At 46.6% G+C, this 13,077-nt stretch overlaps 1 protein-coding gene across 9 annotated transcripts in view; it reads right to left on the bottom strand.

Annotated features, from left to right (window-relative positions):
- The window catches only part of kcnma1a (potassium large conductance calcium-activated channel, subfamily M, alpha member 1a), a 314,116-nt gene that overhangs the window by 22,923 nt on the left and 278,116 nt on the right, over positions 1-13,077 (bottom strand). For 4 of the 9 annotated variants that reach the window (XM_065012745.1, XM_065012746.1, XM_065012748.1 and 1 more), the window contains exons 20-22: positions 4,387-4,510; positions 1,752-1,976; positions 778-970 (exon numbers count right to left, since the gene is read on the bottom strand). In XM_065012745.1, coding sequence (XP_064868817.1) covers positions 778-970; positions 1,752-1,976; positions 4,387-4,510 — 542 coding nt within the window. Of the gene's footprint in view, positions 1-777; positions 971-1,474; positions 1,493-1,751; positions 1,977-4,386; positions 4,514-13,077 lie in introns of all 9 variants that reach the window. The other 5 variants (XM_065012741.1, XM_065012742.1, XM_065012747.1 and 2 more) reach the window with 3 other exon arrangements.

Below are 13,077 nucleotides of genomic sequence, written 5' to 3'. Positions count from 1 at the left end.
ATCTATGCGTAAGATTCAGTCCCTCCATTATTTTCTGATCGTAATTTTTGTTGCCTTCTCAACAATCCCCCGCCTATAATGCGATGGTATGCAAAATTGACCAATCTGTGCTATTACCACATAAAACAATCACCACACTAAAAAAAGAGGGCTTGCAATTGTAACCAATCACCACACTAAAAAAGAAAGAGGGTTTGCAATTGTAACCAATCACCGCTCTTTTACCTCATAAAATGGTTCAGTGAAGCCACACGTCAACACATTTATTCCCCCAACAGTGTATTTTCCTGACAAATTGGGACACAATAATTGAAAATCGACATACAAAATGTCAGAATTGCAGCAGTAAAATCAAGCATTTCTGCCCGCAAATATGAAAAAAACACACTGCAGGATCCTAGAGGAACTGATTAATAGATGAATGGAGGAGGTAGAGGATGGACTGCCATGAAAAACAGCTGAAGAAGGCTGTCTGGTGATTAGTACTGGCTGGTTAAACATGATGACACCTGATGGGATATGAGGCTTATCTGTTTGTCTGAACGCATCAACAATCTGTTCCACTCAGTCTGCCAGACAGACAGACACAATAACAACAGTCATGTGGTTTCACATCATTAAAGGATATTATTTACGAGGTTGAACACCACTTTCCATTTTATTTACGGTGTGTATTTACCATTCTCCTCTCCTCCTCTCTTACCCTCAACCCTGCAGACAGAACAGAACAGAACAGTGCAGAACAGCATTGTATTTTGTAGGCCAGCCAGTCCTTACCTTGGGAGTTAGCCTGCAAGAGCCCGATGCTGTCGTCAAACTGCATAGACTTGATGTTGAGCGACGCCAGAATGCATTCCTTATCCTGCAGCGAGGCGTCGTCGATATTGTTCTGATTGGCCGACAGTATCACGCACATGTCGCAGAGGTTGATGTTGACAGCCCTTAAATCTGCACGACTTAATGGCGTACCCTTCAGGCGCGGTGAAGAAAAGAGACGGACAGAGAGAAGAGAGAAGAAGGGGGAGAGAAACTAATTAGAGACTAAGTGAGGGGTGCTTTGGGAGATTAGATAACAAGTATTGTAGTTTTAGCGGCAGTGACATTCAGCTGATCTAACTGGGCACTGGGGAATCAGAGACGTGGACTAATCTAAAGGGCAGTGGGCGCTGAAGGCTAACAGGCCTGGTTTCTTAGGGCTCTCTGATACTCAGTCAAGGAAGCATTAACGAGCTCTAAAGCAGGAAGCCATGCCAGACTTTCACATCTGAGATGGCCAAGGAAGGGCAGCTGCAGTGTATTTAAACTCCGTATGAATAGACAGGATTCGCTGCTGTGAATTGATGGAAGATTGAATTCAGGAACCGGTTGTGGAATTGACAAGAACAGCCACAACAACCACGACAAATCACAAACAAATCCACAAAGGAAATACTATATCACTAGGTAATGCTATTACTGCTTTATCACTGCTTACAGTCATTTTACCCTTCACCTTAGATTGTTTTCATTCAGACAGTGCGAGGCAACAAAGGGAAGAGATCTCATAAGTCAACTGAGATAAGAAAATACAAGTAAACAGTCTGAAAATAACAACGGTACAGCTGGGTTTGGTATTGAATCCTGGAGCGTTGTTACACTGGTCTACTCACAGATAGAACTGATGGTGATGGCATTCTATGGTATTGTAAGTACATGATGTTGTCAGTTGTATAACTTTGGCTTGTAACCGTACACATTACAGTGGTACTCACAGGTAGTATGGAGACCTTGGGGAAGTTGTGTAGAGTTTCCCACTCTCTCCTCAGGTACTCCAGCGAGCCCACAAACACTATGGGCTTCAGCTCGTGATAATGGAAGTTGCTGGCTCTCAAAGGCATCACCAAGTTTCGCAGCCCCACTAGAGCGGACGTGACATCTCCAAATATACAGACCACTACATGGCCGCTCAACACCGTCATGGATGCCTCACTCCGGGTCTGAGCAGGGAGAGAGAGAGGGGAGAGAGGGGGAGAGAGAAAGAGTGAGAGGAGGGAGAGAGACATGGAGACAGAGAGAATAATGGGACGAGAGAGGGATTGAGAGAAACAAGATAGAAAGAAAGAAAGAAAGAAAGAAAGAAAGAAAGAAAGAAAGAAAGAAAGAAAAAGAAAGAAAGAATGAAAGAAAGAAAAAAAGAAAGAAAGAAAGAAAAAAAGAATGAAAGAAAGAAAAAAAGAATGAAAGAAAGAAGATAGAGGACAAACGCATAGCAGTCAGAAAACACGAGAGGCAGAGTGCTGATGAGAAACCCTGCAGCCCCACCCTTTGCGGTGTTAGGCTCAAGGAGAACCCGGTACAGCTCAATGCAGTTGATACACTAAATGGTCAAGGAGTAAGGTGTATAAAACTGCTTTTCAAAGCCATGCTTGTGGTGGTTTTATACTATGACCCAGTACATAGAAAACAGTCGACTCACCTTGTAACAACAGAGAGGCATTGAGAGAAATGTGGATATACATTATTAGTATGTGGTTGTTACCGCTATGTGAGGGAAACGGTTTCTTTAGAGCCTACCGTACCTCAACAATGCTTCATTTTTGGCCCAATAGGTGCAAATAATTTCCAACTCCATTAGAATATGTATCATACAGAGGTAAAAACAGTGGAAACACATCAGTATCACCGTATCAGTCAAATGTTTGGACACATCTACGCATTCAAGGGTTTTTCTTTATTTGTACTATTTTCTACATTGTAGAATAATATTGACGACATCAAAACTATGAAATAACACATATGGAATCATGTAGTACCTTAATGCAATCAGTTGTGTTGTGACTGTAGGGGTGGTATACAGAAGATAGCCCTATTTGGTAAAATACCAAGTCCATATTATTGCAAGAACAGCTCAAATAAGCAAAGAGTAATGACAGTCCATCATTACTTTAAGACATCAACACCGATTGACATCAGTCAATCGGGAAAATGTCAAGAACTTTGAAAGTTTCTTCAAGTGCAGTCGCAAAAACCATCAAGCGTTATGATGAAACTGGCTCTCATGAGGACCGCCACAGGAAAGGAAGACCCAGAGTTACCTCTGCTGCAGAGGATAAGTTCATTAGTTACCTGCACCTCCAAATAAATGCTTCACAGAGTTCAAGTAACAGACATCTCAATGTCAACAGTTCAGAGGAGACTGTGTTAATCAGGCCTTCATGGTCGAATTGCTGAAAAGAAACCACTACTAAAGGACAACAATAAGAAGAAGAGACTGCTTTGGGCCAAGAAACACAAGCAATGGACATTTGACATTAGAAATAGGTCCTTTGGTCTGATGTGTCCAAATTTGAGATTTTTGGTTCCAACCGCCGTGTCTTTATGAGATGCAGAGTTCGTGAACGGATGATGGTTCCCACCGTGAAGCATGGAGGTGGAAGTGTGATGGTGTGGGGGTGCTTTGCTGGTGACACTGTCAGTGATTTATTTAGAATTCATTATATTTAGAACACTTAACCAGTATGGCTACCACAGCATTCTGCAAAGATACGCCATCCCATCAGATTTGCGCTTAGTGGGACTATCATTTGTTTTTCAACAGGACTTTGGCCCAAAACACACCTCCAGGCTGTGTAAGGGCTATTTGACCAAGAAGGAGAGTGATGGAGTGCTACATTTGGGATGAGTTGGATGGCAGAGTGAAGGAAAAACAGCCAACAAGTGCTCAGTATATGTAAGAACTCCTACAAATGGAACTCCTACAAAGGGTGGCTACTTTGAAGAATCTAAAATACATTTTGATTTGTTTAACACTTTTTTGGTTACTACATGATTCCATGTGTTATTTCATAGTTTTGATGTCTTCACCACTATTCTACAATGTGGAAAATAGTACAAATAAAGATAAACCATTGAATGAGTAGGTGTGTCAAAACTTTTGACTGGTACTGTACATAAAAAGTTTAAGATCATCAAACTATACAACTGAAAATGATCTTCGGAGTCACACTGTATAGGACAATACCTACCATATCTGTTGATGGGTAGGTACTGTATCCCTGTACAGGATGTTAATAGCTGTGGTTAAACTCAGGTAACTCTACAGTAGGGTTGTCATGATACCAGTATCACGATACTATGATACTCGATTATCCATGGCAAAAAGGAAAACACAAGGCAGTCTAAACTCTTTAAAAATCTGCTTTTGTTCAAATAGTGTGCGCCATAGCTTGGAAAATAAACAAATGTAACTGTGGGTGACAATATATTACTGTTTGTTTTTTTGTTCTCAACATTAGGATTGTTTTCCTCAAGAAATGAAGTCTGCTTCAAGTTTGCTTGCCATGCTACTTGCGAGTATTGCAATACTGGTGTCATGAAAACACTACAGGGAGACAGACAACCACTCACCAGGATGACCTTCTCAATCTCTTTAGATGGGCACCAGTGGAACATTCCCGTGGAGTCGTACTGCTTCACATTCATGTCCATGTTCTCCATCTGCTCGTTCCCAGGGATTAGTAGAGGGTCATGCCTGCTGAGGGGACACAACAGTATGAGCTCACCATGGTAAACATCATTTATACAGTATATATATATATTTGTTTTACCTTTATTTAACTAGGCAAGTCAGTTAAGAACAAATTCTTATTTACAATGACGGCCTACCCCGGCCAAACCCAGACGACATTGGGCCAATTCTGCGCCGCTCTATGGGACTCCCAATCACGGCCGGATGTGATACAGCCTGGATTCAAACCAGGGACTGTAGTGACGCCCCTTGCACGGAGATGCAGTGCATTAGACCACTGTGCCACTCGGGAGCCCAGTTGATCGTATTTGGTTTATATGTGGTGTATTATTACCTAGTTTTGGTTGAAACCTAAAACTACCACTCATTATCGCTTTATGCTCAAATCCAAGATGACACAACAACCAAGTCATCAGAGTTGCTGAGGGATATTGGTAGCAGCATTGGTAGCAGCATTGGTAGCAGCATTGGGGAGAGAGGAAGGCTTGAGTTTCCACTGTGTCACCTGCTGAGCAATTAACCAAAATGTATGTTATGTTTCAGAACATTGGTTCAATTACTTGAATTCGATTTTCTTCCGTTTTTTTTCTGTGAGCTCTATGCGCACATTGCACAGTTTCTCTAGAGATAAATCAGATCCAGACTGAACTGTGCGATGTAGTAGGGAGTTGTGGTTTCCATCAGGCCAATATTCTACATAGTTTAGCGCATAAAACATGGAAATTACCTACAATGACCATAATCCATTGTGAATCTACTTGTCTGGTCTGTGTTTCCTTTAATCCTGTTACAAAAAAGACAGAAGAATCCTCTATCGTGAGAGGATATAGAGAGCAGCTGTTGCTTCACGTGGTGTCTCAACCTGAAAATACTTGATCTATGTGAAACGACCTCAAAAAGCACAAATCGCTCAGCATTAGTCACCGCTGACAAAGCTGACTGAGAGGCATTAGAATGGAGCGTCAATTACTGGCTTTTAGCTCTGTCTTGCTCACTCACGACGCAGCGCTACCAAGAGTAAAAGCTCTAACAGGACCGCACTTTAAATATTTCAGGAATTTGCCCAATCACATTTTGCGTTCCCAACTGATGTACATGAATGATTCATCAGCAGCGTGTCACCTTCAAACTGGCTGATGCACAGTGACGGGCCACTGAGTTTTATCAGGTGTTACGTTAACACTGACCATGGAAGAGGGGGGGGGGGGGTCCCGTCACTTTGGTAATATTAGTTCCACTGTGTTTGCACTCATTCTACAAGACATGATCTGGGATGTCCTCTAAAAGGGTTTCTAGGACAGAGGAATGGCCAAGCTCCTTCTCTGAATGCGATCCATTCTGACTGAATAGAAAAGGGAGGATTTTGAATTGGTCTATAGGCACTTTTATTTTCTCCAGGCACCAACACACCTGATTCTACTAATCAATGGCTTGGTGACCTAGGCTACTTACAGTAATTAAATCACCCGTGTTAGTGCTGGGATAGAACAAAAATGTGCACCCCATGGGGGTCTCCCAGGACTGGATTGAGAAACACTGGGTCAGAGAGTGTAGCTTTGAGCTGATAGCCAGGGGCCAGACTACAAAGGCTTCTGTCTGTCTAGTGTCTACCAGGGAGCTACAGGGAAATAGCTCTCTCTCTGTCAGTATCACCTCAAAAACCCTTATATGTTCACAAAGCCATCGTCTGCAATAGTTATTGTAAAGCACACAAGAACAAGTTAGAACACTAAGGATGTCCTAACTGTATATATAGAAAAAACTGGAAAATATTTCCTATGTGGTTGTCAGAATACTTTTTTATGAATTCAAAAGCAGGGTAGGAAATCGCATCTTACCTAATTTGAACATTCTGTCACGAAGAGCAAATGTTCAACTTAATAAAAGCCGTTCAGTTTTCCACCAGAAAAACACCAGAAAATGTGCACAAAAGAAGAGTACAACCAGCTCACCTGCTTTAACACTGAATTTTGTTTCAATGCTTCTGTTCAAAATAAAAAATAGTTTAAAAAATAAATAGTTTCACCATATTACAACAACAATTCAGTTCACGCAACAGGGTTGACCTTAAATTTAGGGACAGACGTAAATTAATCACTAATAATAATAAATAATCATCTTCATAAATGACGTTGTCAAAGCTACAAAATAACTAGGGCTTCATAATGATGGTAAAAACATGGAGAAATGTTTGGGTTAAGTGGGTTAAAATCTTCCTAGATGTCACAGAGGCTGCACGGAGGGACATGTCAACATGCTGAATGTTTGGGTTAAGTGGGTTAAAATCTTCCTAGATGTCACAGAGGCTGCACGGAGGGACATGTCAACATGTTGCATTTTGGAACTTAAGCAAATCTTTACTCATATAAAAGTCGAATTTATTGAATGTTTTGTGTCAAAATTAAAGGGCATTCATTTAATACATTTACATTTACATTTAAGTCATTTAGCAGACGCTCTTATCCAGAGCGACTTAAAAATTGGTGCATTCACCTTATGATATCCAGTGGAACAGTAGTGCATCTAAATCTTTTAAGGGGGTGAGAGGGATTACTTTATCCTATCCTAGGTATTCCTTAAAGAGGTGGGGTTTCAGGTGTCTCCTGAAGGTGGTGATTGACTCCGCTGTCCTGGCGTCGTGAGGGAGTTTGTTCCACCATTGGGGGGCCAGAGCAGCGAACAGTTTTGACTGGGCTGAGCGGGAACTGTACTTCCTCAGTGGTAGGGAGGCGAGCAGGCCAGAGGTGGATGAACGCAGTGCCCTTGTTTGGGTGTAAGGCCTGATCAGAGCCTGGAGGTACTGAGGTGTCGTTCCCCTCACAGCTCCGTAGGCAAGCACCATGGTCTTGTAGCGGATGCGAGCTTCAACTGGAAGCCAGTGGAGAGAGCGGAGGAGCGGGGTGACGTGAGAGAACTTGGGAAGGTTGAACACCAGACGGGCTGCGGCGTTCTGGATGAGTTGTAGGGGTTTAATGGCACAGGCAGGGAGCCCAGCCAACAGCGAGTTGCAGTAATCCAGACGGGAGATGACAAGTGCCTGGATTAGGACCTGCGCCGCTTCCTGTGTGAGGCAGGGTCGTACTCTGCGGATGTTGTAGAGCATGAACCTACAGGAACGGGCCACCGCCTTGATGTTAGTTGAGAACGACAGGGTGTTGTCCAGGATCACGCCAAGGTTCTTAGCGCTCTGGGAGGAGGACACAATGGAGTTGTCAACCGTGATGGCGAGATCATGGAACGGGCAGTCCTTCCCGGGAGGAAGAGCAGCTCCGTCTTGCCGAGGTTCAGCTTGAGGTGGTGATCCGTCATCCACACTGATATGTCTGCCAGACATGCAGAGATGCGATTCGCCACCTGGTCATCAGAAGGCGGAAAGGAGAAGATTAATTGTGTGTCGTCTGCATAGCAATGATAGGAGAGACCATGTGAGGTTATGACAGAGCCAAGTGACTTGGTGTATAGCGAGAATAGGAGAGGGCCTAGAACAGAGCCCTGGGGGACACCAGTGGTGAGAGCACGTGGTGTGGAGACGGATTCTCGCCACGCCACCTGGTAGGAGCGACCTGTCAGGTAGGACGCAATCCAAGCGTGGGCCGCGCCGGAGATGCCCAACTCGGAGAGGGTGGAGAGGAGGATCTGATGGTTCACAGTATCGAAGGCAGCCGATAGGTCTAGAAGGATGAGAGCAGAGGAGAGAGAGTTAGCTTTAGCAGTGCGGAGCGCCTCCGTGATACAGAGAAGAGCAGTCTCAGTTGAATGACTAGTCTTGAAACCTGACTGATATGGATCAAGAAGGTCATTCTGAGAGAGATAGCGGGAGAGCTGGCCAAGGACGGCACGTTCAAGAGTTTTGGAGAGAAAAGAAAGAAGGGATACTGGTCTGTAGTTGTTGACATCGGAGGGATCGAGTGTAGGTTTTTCAGAAGGGTGCAACTCTCGCTCTCTTGAAGACGGAAGGGACGTAGCCAGCGGTCAGGGATGAGTTGATGAGCGAGGTGAGGTAAGGGAGAAGGTCTCCGGAAATGGTCTGGAGAAGAGAGGAGGGGATAGGGTCAAGCAGGCAGGTTGTTGGGCGGCCGGCCGTCACAAGACGCGAGATTTCATCTGGAGAGAGAGGGGAGAAAGAGGTCAGAGCACAGGGTAGGGCAGTGTGAGCAGAACCAGCGGTGTCGTTTGACTTAGCAAACGAGGATCGGATGTCGTCGACCTTCTTTTCAAAATGGTTGACGAAGTCATCTGCAGAGAGGGAGGAGGGGGAGGGGGAGGAGGATTCAGGAGGGAGGAGAAGGTTGCAAAGAGCTTCCTAGGGTTAGAGGCAGATGCTTGGAATTTAGAGTGGTAGAAAGTGGCTTTAGCAGCAGAGAGAGAAGAGGAAAATGTAGAGAGGAGGGAGTGAAAGGATGTCAGGTCCGCAGGGAGGCGAGTTTTCCTCCATTTCCGCTCGGCTGCCCGGAGCCCTGTTCTGTGAGCTCGCAATGAGTCGTCGAGCCACGGAGCGGGAGGGGAGGACCGAGCCGGCCTGGAGGATAGGGGACATAGAGAGTCAAAGGATGCAGAAAGGGAGGAGAGGAGGGTTGAGGAGGCAGAATCAGGAGATAGGTTGGAGAAGGTTTGAGCAGAGGGAAGAGATGATAGGATGGAAGAGGAGAGAGTAGTGGGGGAGAGAGAGCGAAGGTTGGGACGGCGTGATACCATCCGAGTAGGGGCAGTGTGGGAAGTGTTGGATGAGAGCGAGAGGGAAAAGGATACAAGGTAGTGGTCGGAGACTTGGAGGGGAGTTGCAATGAGGTTAGTGGAAGAACAGCATCTAGTAAAGATGAGGTCGAGCGTATTTCCTGCCTTGTGAGTAGGGGGGGAAGGTGAGAGGGTGAGGTCAAAAGAGGAGAGGAAGGAGGCAGAGAGGAATGAGTCAAAGGTAGACGTGGGGAGGTTAAAGTCGCCCAGAACTGTGAGAGGTGAGCCGTCCTCAGGAAAGGAGCTTATCAAGGCATCAAGCTCATTGATGAACTCTCCGAGGGAACCTGGAGGGCGATAAATGATAAGGATGTTAAGCTTGAAAGGGCTGGTAACTGTGACAGCATGGAATTCAAAGGAGGCGATAGACAGATGGGTAAGGGGAGAAAGAGAGAATGACCACTTGGGAGAGATGAGGATCCCGGTGCCACCACCCCGCTGACCAGAAGCTCTCGGGGTGTGCGAGAACACGTGGGCAGACGAAGAGAGAGCAGTAGGAGTAGCAGTGTTGTCTGTGGTGATCCATGTTTCCGTCAGTGCCAAGAAGTCGAGGGACTGGAGGGAGGCATAGGCTGAGATGAACTCTGCCTTGTTGGCCGCAGATCGGCAGTTCCAGAGGCTACCGGAGACCTGGAACTCCACGTGGGTCGTGCACGCTGGGACCACCAGATTAGGGTGGCCGCGGCCACGCGGTGTGGAGCATTTGTATGGTCTGTGCAGAGAGGAGAGAACAGGGATAGACAGACACATAGTTGACAGGCTACACAAGAGGCTACGCTAATGCAAAGGAGATTGGAATGACAAGTGGACTACACGTCTCGAGTGTTCAGAAAGTTAAGCTTACGTAGCAAGAATCTTATTGACTAAAATGATTAAAATGATACAGTACTGCTGAAGTAGGCTAGCTGGCAGAGGCTGCGTTGTTGACTATGTAGGCTAGCTGGCAGTGGCTGCGTTGTTGACACTACACTAATCAAGTCGTTCCGTTGAGTGTAATAGTTTCTACTGTGCTGCTATTCGGGGCTAGCTGGCTAGCTAGCAGTGATGATTACGTTACGTTGTGTTAAAAGAACGACAATAGCTGGCTAGCTAACCTATGAAATCGCTCTAGACTATATAATATAACATGCTTTTAAAATTCAAAATGAAATGCACAATTTCTACCTAAAATATCAAAGACATGCAACCAAAAAAATCAGTATTTCGTGGAACGACTCATATTTTGCTTCTTTATGAGGGTGACATTGGCATAAAGTGTGAGAAAACAGCACATGTCAATCACACACAGAAATATCACATGAAATATGTGTCAATTAGTTCCCTCCATCTCTCTCTCATTTTCTCCCTCAGGCTCTCAATCTTTCCCTCACTCTCTCCCTCACTCTCTCCCTCTCCCTCCTTTGCTCTCATTCTCTCTCCCCCACTCCCTCCTCCTCTCTCTCCCTCCTTCCTTCTCTCTCTCCCTCCCTCCTTCCTTCTCTCCCTCACTCCCTCCTCTCTCTCTCTCTCTCTCTCCCTCCTCTCTATTTCTCTCCCTCCCTCCCTCACTCCCTCCTCTCTCTCTTCCTCTCCCTCATTCACTCCATCCCCTCTCTTTCTTTCCCTCACTCCCTCCTTCTCTCCCCCTCACTCTCTCCTCTCTCCCTTCTCTCCCCCTCACATCACTCCTTCTCTCTCACTCTCCTTCTCTCTCTCTCTCTCTCCCTCATACCCTCCTCCTCTCTCCCCCTCCCTCTTTCTCTCCCCTCACTCACTCCCTCCTCTCCCTCAATTCCTCCACTCTCTTTCTCCCACCTCCTCTCTCTCCCTCTCTCCTCCTCCCTCCCCCTCACTTCATCTCCTCTCCCCCTCACTCCCTCCTTCCTCCCTCCTTCTCTCCCTCCTTATCACCCTCTCCTCTCCCTCCCTCTCACTCCATCCTTCTCTCCCCTCACTCCCACCTTCTCTCCCTCTCACTCCCTCCTTCTCTCTCTCTCTCACTCCCTCCTTCTCTCCCCCTCACTCGCTCCTTCTCTCTCTCCCCTCACTCCCTCCTTCTCTCCCTCGCACTCCTTCCTTCTCACTCCCTCTTCCTCTCTCACCTCCTCTCTCTCCCTCCCTCCCTCTCCCTCCTTCTCTCCCCTCGCACTCCTTCCTTCTCACTCCCTCTTCCTCTCTCACCTCCTCTCTCTCCCTCATTCCCTCCTCTCTCTCCCTCATACCCTCCTCCTCTCTCCCCCTCCCTCTTTCTCTCCCCCTCACTCACTCCCTCCTCTCCCTCAATCCCTCCCCTCTCTTTCTCCCTCTCTCCTCCTCCCTCCCCCTCACTTCATCTCCTCTCCCCCTCACTCCCTCCTTATCGCCCTCTCCTCTCCCTCCCTCCATCCTTCTCTCCCCACTCCCACCTTCTCTCCCTCTCACTCCCTCCTTCTCTCTCTCTCACTCCCTCCTTCTCTCTCTCTCACTCCCTCCTTCTCTCCTTCGCACTCCTTCCCTCTCACTCCCTCTCCCTCCCTCTCTCTCCCTCTCACCCTCCCTCCCTCCCTCCCCCTCCCTCCCTCCCTCTCTCTCCCACCCTCTCTCCCCGCCCCTCCCTCCCTCCCTCCCTCCCTCCCTCCCTCCCTCCCTCCCTCCCTCCCTCCCTCCTCCTCCTTCTGTCACTCCCTCCTCCTTTCTGTCTCTCCATCCTTCTTTCTGTCTCTACCTCCCTCCTCCTCTCTCTCCATCGCTCTCTGTCTGTATGGTGCAGGTGTTAATAACTCTGACAACATTTAGTGCTTTTACACCCGGGCTGAATATTTCATTCTGAGCCGCATGTTGCACCACTCACTCTCCATGAGCCCCTGTCACTTCAATCTGGGCACGTGGGGGCTGACTAGTGCAGGCAGGCAGGCAGGCACCTCCTCCTCCACTACCTTAGACAGCTATCTTTCACACAACTGTCAGCGGTGTGACTGCCTGCCTGTGTCTGTCTGTCTTCCTGTTTGTCAAGAGCCCTGTAACCCTCCTCTTGCCTCACCTCCCTTCCTCTCATCTCATCTCCCTCCTCTCCTATTTCCTTTTCTCTGCACTCACTATCTTCTCCCCTCCTCCACTCGCTCTCCTCTCCTCTCTCTCCTCTTTTCTCCTCTCTCTCCTCTACTCGCTGTCCTCTACCCTACCATAGAATCAACCAGGGTGAACTGGACGTTAACAGACATGACATTAGCGTCTGCCAGACCCCACCAGAGTATATACGAGTGGTTAACGTGTGTCCTGACTTCTTGTCCAGGAGCACGGTTGGCCGAGGAATGCGTGCGACGCCGAACACAGCTCGTTAGCTCAATGACACGTCTGATTGGCAGATAGGGAAATGACTTTATATTTGCACAGGCTGAGCTGGCCTCCAGACTAACATTTTCACATATCAGATATCTATCCAGTGCTGTGTTGGCTTTCCCTGTCCCTCTTGTACTGTATCCGTTTACAATAAAGTGTGTGTGTAAGATGCTATGGATATACTGTATCTTACAATACAAAAACATTTTTGTAGAATATTCATATTAAATTGGCTGGATAATGACCAGTGTAAATGTACATTGCAACATACAGTGCCCTCCGTAATTATTGAGACAGTGAAGCAATTTTTCTTATTTGGGCTCTATAGTCCAAACGTTTGGATTTCAAATCAAACAATCCTGAATGAATTGTGAATAATGATGAGTGAGAAAGTTACAGACAGACAAATATCATACCCCCCCAGACATGCTAACCTCTCACCATTACAATAACAGGGGAGGTTAGCTTTTTGGGGGGGTATGATATTTGTCTGTCTGTAACTTTCTCACTCATCATTATTCACAATTCATTCAGGATTA

This window comes from Oncorhynchus nerka, linkage group LG28 (genome assembly GCF_034236695.1).
Source record: "Oncorhynchus nerka isolate Pitt River linkage group LG28, Oner_Uvic_2.0, whole genome shotgun sequence".
NCBI lineage: Eukaryota > Metazoa > Chordata > Actinopteri > Salmoniformes > Salmonidae > Oncorhynchus > Oncorhynchus nerka.
The sequence above is the reverse complement of the archived record's forward strand: the minus strand, read 5'-3'. Positions and strand labels throughout refer to the sequence as shown.